The 22,806-nt window shown below is 43.6% G+C and overlaps 1 protein-coding gene across 1 annotated transcript; it reads left to right on the forward strand.

Annotated features, from left to right (window-relative positions):
* The first annotated feature begins 9,817 nt into the window (after nucleotides 1–9,817).
* Nucleotides 9,818–13,098, forward strand: LOC124123726. The gene is made up of 3 exons (XM_046486910.2): nucleotides 9,818–10,626; nucleotides 11,504–11,642; nucleotides 13,023–13,098. Exons 1-2 carry the CDS (start codon nucleotides 9,843–9,845, stop codon nucleotides 11,635–11,637), a joined length of 918 nt encoding a protein of 305 aa, XP_046342866.2. The 5' UTR covers nucleotides 9,818–9,842; the 3' UTR covers nucleotides 11,638–11,642; nucleotides 13,023–13,098.
* Nucleotides 13,099–22,806: the final 9,708 nt, after the last annotated feature.

The raw sequence follows: 22,806 nt of genomic DNA on the forward strand, positions 1-22,806 counted from the left end.
GTGGACGTGTGGACGTGTGGACGTGTGGACGAGTGGGCGTCTGGACGTGTGGACGTGTTTGACGCGTGGAAGTATGGGCGTTTTGACGTGTGAACGTGTGAGCATGTGGGCGTGTGGTCATGTGGACGTGTGGGCGTGTGGACGTGTGGACGAGTGGGCGTCTGGGCGTGTGGACGTGTTTGACGCGTGGACGTATGGGCGTTTTGACGTGTGAACGTGTGAGCGTGTGGGCGTGTGGTCATGTGGACGTGTGGGCGTGTGAACGTGTGGACGTGTGGGCGTCTGGGCGTGTGGACCTGTGGACATGTGGACGCGTAGACAAGTGGACGTGTGGACCTGTGGACGTGTGGACGTGTAGACAAGTGGACGTGTGGACGAGTGGACGGTTAAGGATGCATTGACGAGTGGACGTGTGGACGATGTGGGCGTGTGAACGTGTGGACGCGTGGGCGTGTGAACGTGTGGACGTGTGGACTTGTGGACATGTAGGCCTGTGGGCGTGTCGACGAATGGATGTGTGGGCGTGTGGACGAGTGGACGTGTGGACGTGTAGACAAGTGGACGTGTGGACGTGGGAAGTTGTAGATGCATTGACGAGTGGACGTGTAGACGAGTGGACGATGTGGGCGTTTGAACGTGTAGACGAGTGGGCGTGTGAACGTGTGGGCGTGTGGACGTGACGACGAGTGGACGTGTTGTCGTGTGGACGAGTGGGCGTGTTGACGTGTGGACTTGTGGACATGTGGGCGTGTGGACGTGACGACGAGTAGACGTGTGGGTGTGTTGACGTGTGGACGCATGGACGCGTGGGCGTATGAATGTATGGACGAGTGGACGTTTTGAAGTCTAGGCGTGTGGACGTGTTGACGTTTGGGCGTATTGGCGTGTAGACGTGTCGACGAGTAGACGTGTGGGCGTGTGGACGTGTTGACGTGTAGACGTGCAGACCAGTGAACGAGTGGACGTGTGGACGGGTGGACGAGTGGACGGGTGAAGTTGTGGATGCATTGACGAGAGGACTTGTGGAGAAGTGGATGTGTGGGCGTGTGAACGTGTGAACGTGTGGACGTGTTGACGTGTAGACGTGCAGACCAGTGAACGAGTGGATGTGTGGACGTGTGGGCGTGTGGGCGTGTGGTCATGTGGACGTGTGGGCGTGCAGACCAGTGAACGAGTGGACGTGTGGACGGGTGGACGAGTGGACGGGTGAAGTTGTGGATGCATTGACGAGAGGACTTGTGGAGAAGTGGATGTGTGGACGTGTGGACGAGTGGGCGTCTGGGCGTGTGGACGTGTGAACGTGTGAGCGTATGGGCGTATAGTCATGTGGACGTGTGGGCGTGTGAACGTGTGGACGTCTGGGCATGTGGACCTGTGGACATGTGGACGTGTAGACGGGTGGACGAGTGGACGGGTGAAGTTGTGGATGCATTGACGAGAGGACTTGTGGAGAAGTGGATGTGTGGACGTGTGGACGAGTGGGCGTCTGGGCGTGTGGACGTGTGAACGTGTGAGCGTATGGGCGTATAGTCATGTGGACGTGTGGGCGTGTGAACGTGTGGACGTCTGGGCATGTGGACCTGTGGACATGTGGACGTGTAGACGGGTGGACGAGTGGACGGGTGAAGTTGTGGATGCATTGACGAGAGGACTTGTGGAGAAGTGGATGTGTGGGCGTGTGAACGTGTGAACGTGTGAACGTGTGGACGTGTTGACGTGTAGACGTGCAGACCAGTGAACGAGTGGACGTGTGGACGGGTGGACGAGTGGACGGGTGAAGTTGTGGATGCATTGACGAGAGGACTTGTGGAGAAGTGGATGTGTGGGCGTGTGAACGTGTGAACGTGTGGACGTGTTGACGTGTAGACGTGCAGACCAGTGAACGAGTGGACGTGTGGACGGGTGGACGAGTGGACGGGTGAAGTTGTGGATGCATTGACGAGAGGACTTGTGGAGAAGTGGATGTGTGGACGTGTGGGCGTGTGGGCGTGTGGACGTGTGGGCTTGTGGGCTGTAGTTATATGATAGAGCCGATTGTTCCTAAACTTCGTTTACAACTAGCATAGGTGCGGGGTAAATCAGTGACACATTCTCGTTGGTTACTTAAGAATTGACCTTCACTTTGTGTGAGTTCATTGGAGTATGAACCTTCGTAGAATGAGGGCCAAACTGTATGAACGTCGGAGTTTGCGATTAATTTGCGGTAAATTCATAGATTGCTGGAGACGGTAAATGTCAGCCTAGGCACAGATTGAGTCAATACTACGATAGTTTAGATGTGCATTTCTTCGTTTGTCCATTAGGATGGGCCGCAGCGAGGATATTCGTGAACAATCATGCATTCACGCTGTCTGACATTTCTCAATGCATACTGAAACGCTGAGACCAAGAATAAAGGTGCTAAATGATCAGAAAGAACGCTTATGTATGTTTACGTGCTAGGGAATTCCCAGGGTTTCCCCCAGGAATGTGGAAGTAGTCCGTCAGTGTTTACGTCATTTCAAGAGCACGATCTCGTAAAAAACGTATGAACGTCAAATTGTGTCGTTCATACACTTATGAACGTCAATTTCGCGGTCATGTGACCGACCTTTCGTCCAATGGAAAAGCCGTATATCGTGTAAACTTCAAATTTAAAAATTATTTACTAATGACCACATAGGTTTAGCTAAGGAAGATGTCCATAACATCTCTATATCATGCAATCCTCTAACTTGGCTCTACGTGGGGACGCATTTATTCCAGACACAAAAGAATGATGAAGCTGCACATGTTTGACATCGATCATGATATCATTTCGATATTTAATCTAGAGAATATAGGTTTTACAGACTGAACAGCGCTTGCCTTGTGACACCAGTATCTAGACTTAATAAGTATCTTGCATACTGAAATAACGTAAACTATTGTCCTTAAAAGACAAATTCTATGCATCACTATTTTGTGATCCCTCGTGAATTTCCGAAGTAATCGTGACAGACGCATACGCATGCTAAGTGTAAAATAAAAAGCACTGCCGGACGATGCTGTGTAGTCTAACCAGCTGTTGCTCTGGTGTATTGTTACGGCGTGCATTCGGTATTACAGTAATTAGCTCGTTCTGACATTTTCCCCTCTGAATCGCTGAGGTAAGTACACAATGTATCACAGTGAACTCGCAGTTCGGTCAGCACTAATTGAGCTGGGAAGCACAGGCAGGTCCATGACATACACATACATGGATCACGCCCATGATGTCGACGTGAAAGCCAGTGGGGACAAAGCCTCATTGATTTCACCATTTTCCTATAATTGCATACTTTGGCTCGCGTATACAATGTTTATACAATGTTGTTGTTTTCTAATACAGAATATTTACCATCTAAAACTCACTCGCGAGATAACTTCATTTATGTGCTGCTGTTGTTGTTGTCAACTTTATATTTATTTGTTTTCACTTTCGTTGTTGCGGATTCGACGACAAATATCAACTCATCCATTCACTCACATCCTTACTTAAAGCCCATCTTTTCGGCGCACCGTGTATTGCTCAAGCAAATTGACAATCCTCGCATGGATATGATTCTGTTTGACTATTGTATTAAGGTTCTTGTAGCTTCGTTGTGGTTGCTAATGTTGATGATGATGATGATGATGTTGTTGTTTCTTTCTGACTGTACATGATTGTCACAGGGAGGCTACTCAGCACGTACATTATTACATGCTTACATTATTAAGTGGACAAGCGAGAAAATGGCACAAACATAAATTTCGTATTCTTTTCCCATGACAACATCCTGAGTGAAATATTCTCCTCTGGGAGCTTCAGTGGTGATAAGCTGCATCTTATCGCATGGGAAATCACGACCAGTCCACAAAGCCCAAGGTGACACAAAAGGTCTGAACGTTTCCCCTACTATTAATGATGATTGCCTCCCAAATAATCATGCAGATTGTTTCCTCCACCTATTATGCAGATTGCTTCCTCCACCTATTATGCAGATTGCTTCCTGCACCTATTATGCAGATTGTTTCCTCCAACTATTACGCAGATTGTTTCCTCCAACTATTACGCAGATTCTTTCCTCCAACTATTATGCAGATTGTTTCCTCCAACTATTATGCAGATTGTTTCCTGCACCTATTATGCAGATTGTTTCCTCCAACTATTACGCAGATTGTTTCCTCCACCTAATACGCAGATTGTTTCCTCGAACTATTACGCAGATTCTTTCCTCCAACTATTATGCAGATTCTTTCCTCCACCTATTATGCAGATTGCTTCCTCCACCTATTATGCAGATTGTTTCCTGCACCTATTATGCAGATTGCTTCCTCCATCTATTATGCAGATTGCTTCCTCTACCTATTATGCAGATTGCTTCCTCTACCTATTATGCACATTGCTTCCTCTACCTATTATGCACATTGCTTCCTGCACCTATTATGCAGATTGTTTCCTCCACCTATTATGCAGATTGCTTCCTCCACCCATTATGCAGATTGTTTCCTCCAACTATTACGCAGATTGCTTCCTCCACCTATTATGCAGATTGCTTCCTCCACCTATTACGCATATTGCTTCCTCCACCTATTATGCGGATTGTTTCCTCCACCCATTATGCAGATTGCTTCCTGCACCTATTATGCAGATTGCTTCCTCCACCCATTATGCAGATTGCTTCCTCCACCTATTACGCAGATTGCTTCCTCCACCCATTATGCAGATTGTTTCCTCCACCTATTACGCATATTGCTTCCTCCACCTATTATGCAGATTGCTTCCTCCACCTATTATGCAGATAGCTTCCTCCACTAATGATGCAGGTTCACCCAGAATCCCCATTCTTCCAGCAATGGTTAGTGAGAACAGTTGCACTGAAGGCCGATCTTGCATAGAATATCGACAACGTCAACGCTTTGTGTAACATCCAAGAAATGATAACAAGGGGTTGTAACAGCGCATGCCCCACGTTGACGAAGTATATAGACTCTGAAACGAGGAGTCCGTCCTTTATCCCCTTCATGCTGAGCGCCAGAGAGGGTAACAAAAATTATCATTTTTAACGTCCTTATGGTGACGCTCTATCAACAAGACCACAAGGCGGTCTGTCACCATTAGGAAGATCATGAAATCTTATTTAAACTGTATTGCCCCTTGTACTTCAAAAATATAACCAGTGTATAGGTCTAAAACTTAGCATGTACCTGGAAGGTATGAGACGGACGAATCTTTTGCACATGTTCTCTAACCAAAAAGTAGGCGAGTGCACGAATGTGGACGTGTGAACGTTTGGACATCGAAGCTCTCACATTATTAAATTATATCATTGAGGACGGTGTTGTTTGCTTGCTTACTTCCCCAATGGCATTAATTGCACAGTAACTGATCACGGGTGTCCAGGGTAGCATGTATCCAAAGTGACCAATGCTTTTGAAAAAAACAACTTTAACAGGATCGGTTTGCTACAGGGCATAGAATAGATTGTTGCGACAAAAGTCCACGAAAATTCATCCATAATGATTGCTAAAGACAAAGGATATCCGCTATTTTAAACTTCATACTTTTCACTAATATCGGGGGGCACGGGTGGCCCAGTGTGTCGCAGTCTCTGCGATTCGCTGTGCAGAGTTGCGTCCCTTGGGCAAGCCAGAAACCTATGATTGTGGGTTCGAATCTCGGTTCGCCCTGATCATGTTTCTAGGTTTGTCAGCACCATATCCGTGCTCTCGGGTTTCACCGAAGAGGTAAACGTCTGAGACCTTCATCACGTCGGGCTTTCTTCCCACATTAAGCTGACACGCCATGAAATAACTGGAATACTGTTAAAAGCGGCGTTAACCCAAACCCACTCACACAATCGCTCACTCACTCACTCAATAATATTGAAATCAAATCAGGATGGATAGGTTTTGAATTTGAAGAAAGATGTGTCAAATCTACAATAACATGTTTACTCGATAGGGGGATATGCCAGATTGCTCCCCCCTCTAATTATACACCAGTCACTGAACCTTCATTCTCCTAATCATATCCGCAGATTGGACAGCCGCATAGCTGTATCTTGACGTTCAGGTGGCATTTTCAATAGTTAATGTACTGGTTCAACAGTAAGCCTTAAACCAATGGTGACATTATTCCATCAGGTGATGTGCACTCGACATCTGGGTGATTTTATCCTGGTCATTATACCAATACTGACAAAGGAATAGGAGTACAGAGAGGTATCAAAGATCATGGAACTGACACCATATATCCACACTGTAGTTATGCCTTTATTTGACAATTTGGCACAGGACACTTATTTGAATTACAACTATTAAATTACCACAGAGGCCAAACCACAAGACCTGGTGCATGGCCTCGCGGACAAGGGACTGACTGTGAGAACTAAGCTAATGAGGCTGACTATATAAGTGACCAGGCTATACACCTGTGAGAGTTCAGACATACTGTCTCAGTAAAATAGAAGATGTGAACCCGCAGACTGAATTGTATGTTAATGTAGAACTCCCCTTAGAGACACCACACTAAGTGTGATACTGGCGAGAATCCGATCTCCGGTACCCCAAGCATTCAAGTCCAAACCAAAAGGTTAGTGTTGAACTTATAAATTTTAGTCTGGGGTTCACACCATTAGGTACATTATCTACAATAACTCCAAAAATACTGGACCCCATGAAGACTCTTCCAGTTCGACAACAGTATATTCATCAGCTGTGCCCTTAAATAACTATCATTGTTTCCACGTACCAGCGTTTGGAATCTGTCAGCCCCAACTCCAGGACTCCGACTCAATCCCCACTGCAGGATATCTACCTCCATCACACGTACAAGGCCAACGCAATTGTGACAATCTTCCAGTACTGTTTCTGTGTGGTTCTTGTCAATCAACTCACTATCTATCAGTCAAATTCAAAGGCTGCTTGTCCTTTTGGTAAGCGTTAATTTATCTCTTTATATACTTTTCAAAACAAGGATTCGATCATGAAATATGAAATCTTAATACCAAGAATAAGAACAAAGATAAATGATGACGACAACCATCCTATGCAAGAACGTTTATATCTGCAAACATAAAAACAAAACGCATCATACAGTTTGTACGTGCGTAGGGTGCAATTCCTGATTTTGACATTTGCAAAGAAGGTTGAATAATTTCTATGGATCATTATTTCTGTCAATCTTATTGATTCTGCGTACCATACAATTGTAATTTACATGATTTCATTTATTGTGTACTAGCGATGCCGCGTCGGAAACGCGCAGAGCGTCTACGCGCTATCAGAATGCTGGAATCTGGTCAGCGTGCGGACCCGAAAGGTCGTGTCCACGTGCCATCTTTTCCCAGGTCAACGACAAGAGTACGGGATCGGTTGATCCGAAAACAGGTTCCGTGACATCGAGCTCAAACGGCAAATCAAATTGCTGCAAACTTTCATCAGGCGACTGGACACAGGGGGAAAGCGCTGTCCATGCCAAACCGGAAGTTGGTAGGTAGCAACTACCATTTTCTCGCTGGACAGTAGAAAATGTAATTTCTCCCGAATACAATACGACCTTATCTGTACCCTAAAACAATAAGACCGTCACCTACATGCGTCCAAACATCCCATATAACAATGGTCTGTGTTCTGATGCAATAAGACACTCACCTTACCTTTATCCCGATACTACAGCACGGCCACCTTACCTATGCAGTAAGACCGTCACATCATGTGTGCCCTGATACAATATCATAATCACCTTATCTGTGTACTGATGCAATACGACAGCCACCTTATCTTTGCCCTGATACAATATGACAGACACCTTATGTGTGCCCTGATACAACAAGACAGGAACCTTATGTGTGCCCAGATACCACAAGACAAGCACCTTATGCGTGCCCTGATACGATATGACAGACACCTTATGTGTGCCCTGATACAACAAGACAGGAACCTTATGTGTGCCCAGATACCACAAGACAGACACCTTATGCGTGTTCTGATACAATATGACAGATGCCTTATGTGTTCCTGGGGGGCACGGGTGGCCCAGTCGTCTAAGTCGCCGCGATTCGCTGTGCAGAGTTGCGTCCCTTGGGCACGCCAGAAACCTATGATTGTGGGTTCGAATCCCGGTTCGCCCCGATTATATTTCCAGGTTTGTCAGCACCATACCAGTGCTCGTGGGTTTCACCGAAGTGGTAAACGTCTGAGACCTGCATCACTTCGGGCTTTCCTCCCTCATTAAGCTGACACGCCGCGATATAACTGGAATACTGTTAAAAGCGGCGTCAAACTCACTCACTCATTATGTGTTCCTGATACAACAAGACAAGCACCGTATGTATGCCATGATATAAAAAGACAAGCATCTTATCTTTGCTCTTATACAATATGACAGGCACCTTATGTGTTCCTAATACAACAGGATAGGCACCTCACGTGTGCCCTCCTACAACAAGACAGGCACCTTGTGTGTGCCCTGATACAACAAGACAATCACCCTATGTATGCCCTATTATAATTAGACAAACATCTTACCCTTGCCGTGATACAATATGGGAAGCACTTTCTGTGTGCCCTGACACATCAAGACAGGCACTTGATATGATATGACAGATGCCTTATGTGTTCCTGATACAATAAGACAATCAACTTAATAATGTGTTTCTTATACAAGACAAGCACCTTATGTATGCCCTGAAATGATACGACAAGCACCTCATCTTTCTTCTGATACATGCACCTTATCTGTGCCCAGATACAGCATAACACGCACCTTATGTGTGACCTCATGCAACCAAACAAACATCTTATATGCGCCGTGATATAATTAGATAAAAACCTTATGTGTGCCCCGATACAACAAGAAAAGCACCTTATGTGTGCCCCGATACAACAAGACAAGCACCTTATGTGTGCCCTAATACAATACGACAAGCACCTTATGTGTGCCATGATACAACATGACAAGCACCTTATGTGTACCCTGATACCTGAAGACAAGCACCTTATATGTGCCCTGATACCTCACGACAAACGCCTTATGTGTACGCTGATACAATATGACAAGCACCTTATATGTGTCCTATTAAAAATAAGGCAGGCACCTTATGTGTGTTCTGATACACAAAAACTGTAAATCCTCTCACAAGGAGAGTTGCCCTACCTGTGTCATAATCCAGTGTAACACATCTCACAAGAATGGATACGAACATGAATATGTACACCGTTTACTATAAACCCTTGTCCCCCCGAATAAGTTTTTGCCCATATGGCGCTCACTCCCGTATAAGTACTAGTGTTTTATCTGCTGATGAGCATGTATATTTAAAAAGTCAGAAGTCGTATTCACAATGCTCGTCAAAACATAGAGTACAAACAGGGTAATATTGTGGCCTCATGATAACAATCAATTACTGCACAAAGTGATCTATTGTCTCCATGTTCATGCGTGATTTCAGCAATGGCCAGAGCATGTGTATAACTTTCAAAGTAGTTCAGACAGCGCCCATCTCCCATAAAAACCTATGATTCAGAACAATGTAACTTTGTTAACAGTAGAATGAGAAGTAAATTTCATCTAATTCCCACACTTTTGTAACACCTTTACCCCAACCCCTTATGAGTTAGACAGTGACGTCAATGAATTAATAACACAGGATCCAACGTTTGTAGCACGGATTTGGAGACATTCTCCATATATTGTAGTAAAGTAACCAAAGTTCGTGCTCAATTACTGCCCACTTCTGACACGTTATTGTTCACCATCGCCTGTATCGACAGCTGCAATAAGACAGATCTATTGCAGGACAGGCCTATATAAGATAGAGTTGACGGGAGCACATCACCTCTTGTTCCTCGGATCCAAGATGACGTATCTCGTGGTTGTTCTGCTGCTGTTGGCGTGTTCAGTCCCACTTTCCTCCTCGAGGCAGGTAGGTGATGATGACATCCAAGAGTTGTACGGAGTAGCCAGCAGCTATTCGCAGTGCTCCAACACCTACTGGAGAAGACTTCGATCTGCTAGTGGTATTGTTCTGGTTGTGAGAAGCGGATGCCTGAAGGATCAGAACACTTTCCGGGCATCACTGAAGACGATTCAATGTTCTGACATAACGGCTGCTGTTTCTAAGTTCTGTACTGGACGATTCACCAGGTATTGGTCTACAAAATTGGTATGTCGGTTTGCCAGAAAAGTCAATAAGCGCTGTGAGGCAAGCGATGACAGAAGCCCCTTGTGCAAACAGGCAATGTCTCGAATGCCTCAAAAATGGGCTAGTTTAACGTGTAAAGGATACGAAAGGTATTGCAAAAGCTCCAGTTACCTCCGCAGATACTACATTAGATTTATGTGTAAACTGGCTGAAAACTTCTATTCTAACTGCTGTCAAGTCGATCCAGTGACAGAGCCAATCTCAACAACACCTGCAACAACGGCAACAACCGACGTCCCTACAACTGAGCCGCCTACAACTGAGCCGACCACTACGATTACAACCGACGTCCCTACAACCGAGGTCCCAACAACTGAGCCGACCACTACGGTGACAACCGAAGTCTCTACAACCGAGTCGACCACAGTCCCAACGACCACAGTCCCAACGACCACAACAACTGAAACAACTCTCCCCGAAGTTGCGGACAAAACTTTCTGTATGTATTCTTGTATGTTTCCTATACTGACTGTACACATAGAGCTTTACAATGTTTATTCTTATGAATTCTTTGAAACGTGGGCATGTTTATGTTTGGTCAGTCGTCGATACGTTACGAAACAACATTAATAGCTTAAATTAAAAGTCCAGTTTCCATCCTTGCCGAATTGGAATTTCGTGTCCCGATCATAGCGCCACCAGTGGCCGTTACGAGTTATGTCCTTTCTGTGTCCCTCCTATTGACAAATCAGATTCCACCTCTCCTTTCACTCATTTTTTCAAACAGAATGGGGGCGTCAAGAACGTACGATCTGATCGATAACCAAGATCTTTATTGTACTAAAATGTGTCTCACCTCGCGAGGTACATCAAATCACTTGGGCACCTTGATTTAATATATGGAAACATTTGAAAAACATCTGTCGACGCCCAGCTGACAGTACACATGTTCGGCAAATCCTGCAATCGCCCGAAATCTGCACGGCAGTCGCCACGTTACCAATATCTATTTCGTTCCGCGATTTTGATTGGATTAAGCATAGACTCGTTCGTCAAGCCAACATGTAACTCCATAATTTCCGACCAGTTCGGCAAGGGTGGAAACTGGACTTTCAAAGGCAGTTTACTATCTTGTCTTGTGAAGATGAGGCATTGTTCAAAAAGACAGTTCCTGTTCTTAAAACTATAGAATAAAGGACAGCTCATTTGGATTTGTTTAATGTACAGCGATCTGATATCATACTCATTTTCTATTTTATTCCACTTATCTAAAATTGTAGACTGGTATTTATAGTTCCCATGAGACGTAACACTTTTTTACAGTTGGAGTGGTCATTGTTAACTTGTAATGACCTGTTTCTTTTGTTGATTCACAGTAACCGCTTGTACGCAACGATGTGTGCGCAACGACCTAGTGGGTTCACTGTGTGATACTGGAACGCTGGTCGAGGAATGTGACAATCTTCTTGTTGCAGAGTATGTGGGCTCGTATACCTGCTGTTCAGGTTAATACAGGTAAGCCTTGGATAAACTTTTCGTAAGGTTCACATAATTGGTGGCCATCATTCCTTCTTCAATCGGATGGAACACGTTTCTGATTCAAACCATTATCTAGAAATTCTTGTATCATTGTATCAAATCAAACATTCAGACGGCTGCAATAGTGTCATGCTAAACACGAATTATAATTGTATCTTCATGTTATGGTTTTTTGAGCCCCTAATAAATTGTGTGATTTCGTGACTTGCAACAATCCTAATACACTAAAATTAAGTCTTAACTTTGAGAATATTTATTTCTGTTAGCACTTAGATGGGTCAAATGACTTTGTCTTGTTTATTTTATGTTGATAATGTCTCGCTGAGCGAGACGCGTCGATCAGCCGAAATCTTATTACCGTCACATGATTTCGAGCGTCTCCATCACAGTCAAGTTTAACATAGATCCATAACATCATCAGTTACATGGCATTACAGTCAGCAGGTTACCAACAACAGCCGATGCAAAATGCATAAGAACAAGTTTGATTAAAATGTGAATTTGTGAACAAGTAAGTTTTGAGGTATGTTTTCATTACTTTTTGAATATCTTTCCTCGTGTAGCTTAATTCATAACATAACTTCAGCAACAAGAGGCAAACACATTGAAGAGTCAACCTTGATTACGATATTGAGCGCGAGGCTGCATACTAGTATTAAGGGCTCGAAAATATATTAAAATTAAGGGCTTGAACACTTGTGTCGTGGTGGCATGTATGGCTGTGTCAGTTAATTTAACTGTTGATCCCTACGGGGAGTAGTTTTCGTTTCTAATTTATTTCATAAGTTCGCAAGCGAATGCAACGCACGGTTCAAATATTGCTGTCGTGGTTGGAGAGATAGAGCTGGATCGGTAACCATTCGAGTTTAATGTATCATTTGGGTAGTGCGTGAATACTGCTTATTTAACTCAATATACAGACTGAATAGGATTCGGTTAGTTTGAAAAGCGCAAACTGTTTTATTCTTTAAGTCTTTTGGGCAGATGATATATTGCTAAGTTGATAACTAGGGTAGATATTGACTCAAGGAGTTTTACAAACAAAACTTTAAGTGTTGTGGCCGATTCACTGTGTGGCTATAACTAACATTAACAGTAAAATCAGCGGCTTCACAATCCGAAGGTGCAACGTTCGTAACCCACTTGAGAAAGATTCAACATTCTCATTATATTTATTTTTTTCCATTTCTGGAAAGATTCTGGGTTCCTTGTGCCTCTTCAAATATTTGTGTAGCAATCTGTGACTCATCGAGAACGTCAATTATAGAAGTTGTTTATATATAATCTGTTTGTCGTCATCATTGCAGCACAACAGTGAGGCTAGTATTTATTATAATTAAGTTTTCTATATTTCAGGGGGGCGTCTCCACATTTGCACCGGATGCTGAACTCCATCTTAATTCCATAAAAATAAACTGATATTGCAGCAAAACAATGTCTGTCTTCACTTGATTATGGATTTATGCCCAACTATACAAGCAACAAAGGAATTAGATTGATGATTTAATGTCATCATGATTTCCTAAATGTGAATCAGAGACAAATGTTAGCTTGTTACGACTGCCATTAGAGCTATACTTGACTCTGTCCCAAAGTTATCTCACTTACGACACAAATCTTAGCTAAATCAGTCATCTCTTATTAGACGGGGGTGCCATAAATTGGTGGTTTTCAAATAACGTTATCGACCATTCAGGGAAATTCCCAGTGTGAAAACCATTTTTGCATTTATAATTAAAAAATAATATATACAATTTTAAGATAAACAATTGAACAGCAAGTGGAGAAATGTGTTGGTGGTTTGATTAATGATGGTATCGATCTTTTTTCGACATATTATTGTCATAAACAGTTGACCATTGTTAAATATATCATAAAGCTGTTTTCCATTATAAATAGATCCAGCAAGCTTTGAATATAAATATAAAAGACTAAAGATGAGTGACAAACAAATTTTTAAGTAAATTAAATGACTAACCAGAATATAACAGCTGCTTTACTGTCTTGCGTGCACTGAGTTGGATCTTCTGCAACATTGTAACATTAGTATATGAAATTAACAAATATTCAACCAAGCGGCATGCATTTGGTCTTATTCGGCACTGTTACATATCACTCATCAGTAGAATGCACCTTTATGTACCGACAAAGCCCTTTGTCTTGCCATTCATTGCATATGCATGTATTTGATAGTTTGACACGAACAATTGACAAGACTTTACATACATTTGTGTAAGAATAGTCCGATTTCATTTTCTTATTCCGCTAACGATTAGGTCAGTTGAGACTGGATATAAATTCACACGGCGATAACATGGTTCACTTTAAAACAATTAGAATACAATTTCTAAGAAACTGACACGACACGACACGACACTCAAGTAACAAAACAAACAATTCTCAAAGGAAAATACTCCAGTAGAAGACGTGATTTGTCAACATTGGGCGTTAGCCTAAAACATTTCTGTCTGTTCAGTGGCGGGTAGGGAAGGAATATTCAAAGTTGAGAGAATAAAATTCAATTGTGTTCTATTATCATGCCTAATGAAATATTCGCATACTATTTTTCAGCACTGAATTTGATACATTGTACAGCAGTCGAAGGAAATCAACACTGACACTATATAAATTAATTGCTCTTGACAGTTTCACGATTATGGCGATATCGTGCAATCAGTGTGTTAGGTTTTGAAAGGCATTTATAAGTGATGAGGAAGAGAATTTATGCATGTCAATTCTTTATTTTGAGGAACATAACGTTTCGGCGTATATGCTTACTCCTTCATCAGGTGAATGAATGATATGAGGCCGAGAGAATATTTTTTCACGTAAGAACAAAAGTAATAAGATCACAAAAGGTGGACAAGTAGCAAGGGAAGCCAACAGATAACTGACGACGATCAGCAACAGACAATGGAATGCTACAGTCACACAGACGACGCGAACGCGATGCAACCTATCACCGATCAGAACATAATGCATATAAAAGGTGCTTTTTCTGAATCAAATCATTTCTTTGCAAGTTGTCATCGATGAAGCGCCGTTTCATCACCGCCTCATCACGGATCAATCACCGATAGGTTGCCACTTGGTTGCAAAGAGTCGACGAGTAGGCGAAACCGATCGCCACAGGGGGAAAGCAATCTGGGATTGAAATAACACCAAGTGACCCCTAGGAGACCAATGAAACCTCCGAGCGACCACATCGATCGCAGCCAGTCTTTTGTGCATGTTCAAAAGACTGGTTGCGACTGAATGGGTTTTGCGACCGCTCTGAAACCTTATAGCGACCTCAGTAAAATCTTTCAGAGACCCCTTGAACCTCATTGCGATTGTCAAATATTTTGGTCGCAAGGAGGTTGCATCGCGGTCGCATTGTCTGTGTGACTGAGGCTGAAATAGCAATGGCAAATAGAGGCCAGCTAGATAACTGGCACTGACAAAGATCAAAGCAATAAGTCCCAAGCACTTGGCAGGTATGTTCCCTGGTCACGGTTGCTGGCTGGCTGGTGTCTTCTGATGTCAATGGCTTCTTGCAGGTTTTTTTGTCGACAGTTGTTGTTGTTGTTGGTAGACAGAACTTTGGTGACTTCGCACATGATGTTATTGTCTTGGTTCTTGAGGATGCGTTCGGAAATAGTGGATTTCTGGCCTAGTTTGTTGACGGAGGTCTGATGTTCTTTAAGTCTTGTGTTGAGGGGTCTGAGAGTTTCTCCAATGTACTGGTGGCCACAGTCACGGGGAACCGGAATATACATCCTCGGGGTCGGAAATTACACTGTAGATGTGTCTTGATTGACTATATTACAGGAGTGTTTCTGAGCAGTTCGTGAGAGATTATATCTTTACGCTTAATCAGCAATATGGAAGCTATTCACGCATATGACATGAAAAAGGACAGTCACCTCACGCGTTTCCTCATGCATTACGATAGTCACCTCACCCGTTTCCTCATGCATTAAGAAAGCCACCTCACCCGTTTCATCATGCATTAAGATAGTCACCTCACCCGTTTCCTCATGCATTAAGAAAGCCACCTCACCCGTTTCCTCATGCATTAGGAAACCACCTCACCCGTTTCCTAATGCATTACGACAGTCACCTTACCCGTTTCCTCATGCATTAAGATAGTCACCTCACCCGCTTCCTCATGCATAAGGATAGTCACCTTACCCGTTCCCTCATGCATTACGACAGTCACCTCACCCGTTTCCTCATGCATTAAGAAAGCCACCTTACCCGTTTCCTCATGCATTAAGATAGTCACCTCACCCGTTTCCTCATGCATTAAGATAGCCACCTCACCTGTTTCCTCATGCATTACGACAGTCACCTCACCCGTTTCCTCATGCATTAAGAAAGCCACCTCACCCGTTCCCTCATGCATTAAGATAGTCACCTCACCCGTTTCCTCATGCATTAAGATAGTCACCTCACCCGTTTCCTCATGCATTAAGATAGTCACCTCACCCGTTTCCTCATGCATTAAGATAGTCACCTCACCCGTTTCCTCATGCATTAAGATAGTCACCTCACCCGTTTCCTCATGCATTAAGATAGTCACCTCACCCGTTTCTCATGCATTAAGACAGTCACCTTACCCGTTTCCTCATGCATTAAGAAAGTCACCTCACCCGTTTCCTCATGCATTACGACAGTCACCTTACCCGTTTCCTCATGCATTAAGAAAGTCACCTTACCCGTTTCCTCATGCATTAAGATAGCCACCTCACCCGTTTCCTCATGCATTAAGAAAGTCACCTTACCCGTTTCCTCATGCATTAAGATAGTCACCTCACCCGTTTCCTCATGCATTAAGAAAGTCACCTCACCCGTTTCTTCATGCATTAAGATAGGCACCTCACCCGTTTCTTCATGCATTAAGATAGCCACCTCACCCGTTTCCTCATGCATTACGACAGTAACCTCACCCGTTTCTCATGCATTAAGATAGTCACCTCACCCGTTTCCTCATGCATTAAGAAAGCCACCTCACCCGTTTCTTCATCCATTACGATATTCACCTTACCCGTTTCCTCATGCATTAAGATAGTCATCTCACCCGTTTCCTCATGCATTAAGATATTCACCTTACCCGTTTCCTCATGCATTAAGATAGTCATCTCACCCGTTTCCTCATGCATTAAGATAGACACCTTACCCGTTTCCTCATGCATTAAGATAGTCATCTCACCCGTTTCCTCATACATTAAGATAGACACCTTACCCGTTTCCGCATGCATTAAGAAAGACACCTCACCCGTTTCCTCATGCATTAAGATAGTCACCTCACCCGTTTCCTCATGCATTAAGATAGTCACCTCACCCGTTTCCTCATGCATTAAGATAGTCACCTCACCCGTTTCCTCATGCATTAAGATAGTCACCTCACCCGTTTCCTCATGCATTAAGATAGTCACCTCCTCCTGCATTACGACAGCCACCTCGTTAGTCCAGCCTAAATGTAACTTCATAATACCAGCCCAGTTCGTCAAGGGTGGAAACTTGACTTTTATAGTCAGTTAACTCTCTTGCCTCGGGAAGATGGATTTTTGGTACGCATTGATTGTTCCATACCTAACCGTAACCACATTAACATTTACATGTATTTATAGCTATGTCATTTCCATTTCTTTTCAAATTTTGTCCTTCAGGGCTGTCCAAAACTCCTTTGAAGATGAAATGCTATTTTCAAGAATTTCCTATTTTAATCAAGAAGCAGTTGCTTTTGCTGTAAACAAATAGACTTGTTGTTACATTTGGCTGCAATATAGCACGATGGCGCCTTTTTTTCATCATGTGCCCTGAAAGTATTTAGGCCAGCACACTGAGCTTCTTTCAAACCTCACATTCCCAGTGAAACCATTGCCTGTTTTCTATACCTTGATTAATTTCCCGCTGCATGGTTTCCCCAGCATATTAACTATTCTTATGCTCTCATCAAAGTTGAGAATAGAAAGGCATTTCAGTCATACACGAAACTGTATCGAATAAAAGATGATTTATAGAAAGCCTTCTTCCATTCTATAATCCAATTTAAAGTAACATCGTTCATGATCCTTGCGCATGATCGGATTGGGTCCTGGATGAAGCGCTCGTGAGACAATATCCACTGTGATCTGCTGACTGCAGACAGATGGGGCTAGGCCTGTGACTTACAGACAATATCCACTGTGGTCTGCTGACTGTAGACAGATGGGGCTAGGCCCGTGACTTACAGACAATATCAACTGTGGTCTGCTGACTGTAGACAGATGGGGCTAGGCCTGTGACTTACAGACAATATCCGCTGTGGTCTGCTGACTGTAGACAGATGGGGCTAGGCCTGTGACTTACAGACAATATCCACTGTAGTCTGCTGTCTGTAGACAGATGGGGCTAGGCACGTGACTTACAGACAATATCCACAGTAGTCTGCTGTCTGTAGACAGATGGGGCTAGGCCTGTGACTTACAGACAATATCCACTGTAGTCTGCTGTCTGTAGACAGATGGGGCTAAGCCTGTGACTTACAGACAATATCCGCTGTGGTCTGCTGACTGTAGACTGATGGGGCTAGGCCTGTGACTTACAGACAATATCCACTGTAGTCTGCTGTCTGTAGACAGATGGGGCTAGGCCCGTGACTTACAGACAATATCCACTGTGGTCTGCTGACTGTAGACAGATGGGGCTAGGCCCGTGACTTACAGACAATATCCGCTGTGGTCTGATGACTGTAGACTGATGGGGCTAGGCCTGTGACTTACAGACAATATCCACTGTGATCTGCTGACTGTAGACAGATGGGGCTAGGCCCGTGACTTACAGACAATATCCACAGTAGTCTGCTGACTGTAGACAGATGGGGCTAGGCCTGTGACTTACAGCCAATATCCACAGTAGTCTGCTGACTGTAGACAGATGGGGCTAGGCCTGTGACTTACAGACAATATCCACTGTGGTCTGATGACTGTAGACAGATGGGGCTAGGCCTGTGACTTACAGACAAATCCACTGTGGTCTGCTGACTGTAGACAGATGGGGCTAGGCCTGTGACTTACAGACAATATCCACTGTGATCTGCTGACTGTAGACAGATGGGGCTAGGCCCGTGACTTACAGACAATATCCACAGTAGTCTGCTGACTGTAGACAGATGGGGCTAGGCCTGTGACTTACAGACAATATCCACTGTGATCTGCTGACTGTAGACAGATGGGGCTAGGCCCGTGACTTACAGACAATATCCACAGTAGTCTGCTGACTGTAGACAGATGGGGCTAGGCCTGTGACTTACAGACAATATCCACAGTAGTCTGCTGACTGTAGACAGATGGGACTAGGCCTGTGACTTACAGACAATATCCACTGTGGTCTGATGACTGTAGACTGATGGGGCTAGGCCCGTGACTTACAGACAATATCCACAGTAGTCTGCTGACTGTAGACAGATGGGGCTAGGCCCGTGACTTACAGACAATATCCGCTGTGGTCGGCTGACTGTAGACTGATGGGGCTAGGCCTGTGACTTACAGACAATATCCACAGTAGTCTGCTGACTGTAGACAGATGGGGCTAGGCCTGTGACTTACAGACAATATCCACTGTGGTCTGATGACTGTAGACTGATCGGGCTAGGCCCGTGACTTACAGACAATATCCACAGTAGTCTGCTGACTGCAGACAGATGGGGCTAGGCCTGTGACTTACAGACAATATCCACTGTGGTCTGCTGACTGTAGACAGATGGGGCTAGGCCCGTGACTTACAGACAATATCCACAGTAGTCTGCTGACTGTAGACAGATGGGGCTAGGCCTGTGACTTACAGACAATATCCACAGTAGTCTGCTGACTGTAGACAGATGGGGCTAGGCCTGTGACTTACAGACAATATCCACAGTAGTCTGCTGACTGTAGACAGATTGGGCTAGGCCCGTGACTTACAGACAATATCCACTGTGGTCTGCTGACTGTAGACAGATGGGGCTAGGCCCGTGACTTACAGACAATATCCACTGTGGTCTGCTGACTGTAGACTGATGGGGCTAGGCCCGTGACTTACAGACAATATCCACTGTGGTCTGCTGACTGTAGACTGATGGGGCTAGGCCCGTGACTTACAGACAATATCCACAGTAGTCTGCTGACTGTAGACAGATGGGGCTAGGCCCGTGACTTACAGACAATATCCATGTTAGTATGATGTTAGTAGAAGATAGAATTTGAACAGAGAAGTCATTTGAACTTGATTTGAATTTACATGTCAGGATGCAGGGATGTAGGGAGCGATGAGGATAAACAATGGCAGTGCATTGTACTTATTATATTATACCTTGCCGGCACTCAAGTGAACAAGGACTGATGGATGGCAACAATCATTCATGTCCCTGACCTAATGGCTGTAACCGCCTGGGTCCAGTTTCTCAAAGCGTTCTTAACGCTAGGACTCTCCAACGTCTATGTTAAAGTATGGGTTAAATCTTAGAACTAGGTCGCTCAGTGGAATAGTGTTGTTCTGAAGGTCGTTTCATTCAGTGAGTGAGTTATTAACGTTATACGGCGCTAAGCAACGTCCAAGCATTAACACCGCGGGGATAACCTACAGGGCTTCACACATTTTCCCTATGTGGGATGAGGATCGAACAGTTTTAGCATTAGGCTATCCTACTGCCCCCAACAAATTGGTGCTTTCAAAATCCACTGTGAAATATGCCCTTCATGTATTTTTATTTTTATTTTTCACGTTTCAGGTTTATTCCGTCCCCAAACTAATGCACAATCAACTGACGTGCTCATGTAATGGATCTGAAAACGTGTATCATTCACATTATCTTATCATTATCACATGAGGCCGCTGGGATTAATGTTAGTGTGTGGTATAATGTGGTATAATGTACGTATGGTATGTGTGTGTGCGTGCGTGGGGTGGGTGTGTGAGTATCTACGTGTTTGTGTATGATAACTTTAATTTGGCGTGTGTGTGCGTGTGCGTGCGAGCGTGCGTGTTCATAACCCAACCTTAATTTTAAACATTGTGTTAGTATATGTCTTATTTTACCTTATCCAGATCATGACGTTATAATTTGCTTTTATGTCTTAGTGTCTCGTAAACCAATACCTGGTCGGATGTTAAATTTTATTGTTCGTGTACGTGTTTTAGTATGAAGTGTATATAACATGTGACACTATAATAAACATTATTCTCCCTCTCTCTCTTCTCTCTCTTCGTACAGAGAACAGACTTTGTGTCATTCATTCATTCATTCATTCAAAGAAAATACGACACTACACGTCTTTTATTGTGCTTCAAAAGTCAATTTTCCCTGGACGCACGTATCTTACGCTATCCAATGACACCTGTATAGTCGTATCTGTGTGCGTGACACATGAATACTCATTTCATTACCCTGCAATCCCCTCACACATGTTCTCAAATGTTGCTGTTATTTATATATCTGTACATGTTCCAGTCTTGCTTTCTTATCTTTATCGGGGCGGTCGGGTAGCCTAGTGGTTAAAGCGTTCGCTCGTCACGCCGAAGACCCGGGTTCGATTCCCGACATGGGTACAATGTGTGAAGCCCATTTCTGGTGTCCGCCGCCGTGATATTGCTGGAATATTGCTAAAAACGGCGTAAAACCATACTCACTCACTCACTCTTATCTTTATCCTACTCCGTATCTGATATCCAATTGGTTTATCATCTGCCCAACAGACATGTTCATTGGCTAATTTATTTTAATTGTGTCTCACAACGTTTTTTAATGAAAATCTCGCATGTCCTTTCTTCCACGATTTCAAAGAACGTCATACAACTCTTGCTTAGAAGTTGTTTGATCAAGGTTACAAGGCCTCAGTAAAGCTTTCAAAACGTGCTATGGTAGGCGTGTGGAGGGCTTTTCCCAATTTGACGCATGAGTGACTAAAATGATGTCGATGCTGTACCTCATTTTGACGTGTACCATATATTCCCGTGTGTTTTCATGTGAACACTTGACTTGCCATTGCATGTGTTTGTAACATGCCACCAGTGGGGAAGGACACGCTCACCTATTCGCGAACAGCAATATTTGATAGTGTTCGTAAATCCATGCTGATGACATATCAAAGCTACAACGCATTCAGAACTCTGCAGCTTGATGCATCTCTAAAGTTCCAAGATCCAATCATATCAGTCCTGTCCTCAAAGCACTACATTGGCTTCCAGTCTCCATTCGTATAAACTATAAGATATGTATCATCACTCACGACTGCCTCAACAATAGCGACTATCTCAAAGATCTTATATCCCTGTACTCTCCAGAGCGTGCTCCCCGATCCTCTGGTGGAACTCTACTGTATCAGCCTCTGTCTACTTCTGCTATGTCTGACCGTGCCTTCTCCTTTTGCAGTCCACCGTTATGGAACTCTTTGCCTTTGAATCTGAGAATCTCTGCTTCTAAGGAAACGTTTAAGTCTCTCCTCAAAACCCACTTCTTCACTTCAGCTTTTCAATAGATCTCCTGATTGTTGGCATATGTACATAGACATTACATTTTAACTTTGTCACAGCGCCAGTGAGCAACTGTCGATGGATATTAGGCGCTTTACAAATCAATTATTATTATTATTATTTAGCCGGAATCGATCGTTTAATCGACTCTGTTTGTGACAGAGATTTCTTAGGAATATGGAAAGAGGTTTGTTGCTTTTATTTATCATTGTGCTGGTGCCACGTCCCCGCTTGATACTCACTTTTAATTAACATAAATATTACATATAAATGTTGTAAGAGCCTCATAAGCCTTTTGGGCTGGGCCATGATTGTTTTATTGTTCTGCACTCTACTATGTACATATATTATACAGTAGGTCTATGTGTGTCCTTACTGTATCGTTTTATCAGAATGCGTATCAATAGCTGTAATATCCATGTGCGTGACAATTCAATGAAGTATTTCAATAACAAGAAGATCTTTAAAGGTGACGGACAGACAGGTATATGTTTATCTTTTGTTGAAGTGTCACATCGCTATATTTGTTTAAGATAAACAGTGAACACGTTATAACAACTCACAAATAACACAGAGAGAGAGAGAGAATATTGTTTATTAAAGTGTCACATGTTATATACACTTCGTAATACGATATATACAAAACAGTAAAATATAACATCCG

Source organism: Haliotis rufescens, unplaced genomic scaffold (assembly GCF_023055435.1).
Source record: "Haliotis rufescens isolate VD_foot unplaced genomic scaffold, xgHalRufe1.0.p SCAF_31, whole genome shotgun sequence".
Lineage (NCBI taxonomy): Eukaryota > Metazoa > Mollusca > Gastropoda > Lepetellida > Haliotidae > Haliotis > Haliotis rufescens.

Bases quoted from the DNA above. Each gene is read 5' to 3' on its own strand.
- LOC124123726 (XM_046486910.2), top strand. From the start codon at position 9,843: ATGACGTATCTCGTGGTTGTTCTGCTGCTGTTGGCGTGTTCAGTCCCA. The intron at 10,627-11,503 runs GTATGTATTCTT...GTTGATTCACAG, and splicing joins AGTTGCGGACAAAACTTTCT to TAACCGCTTGTACGCAACGA.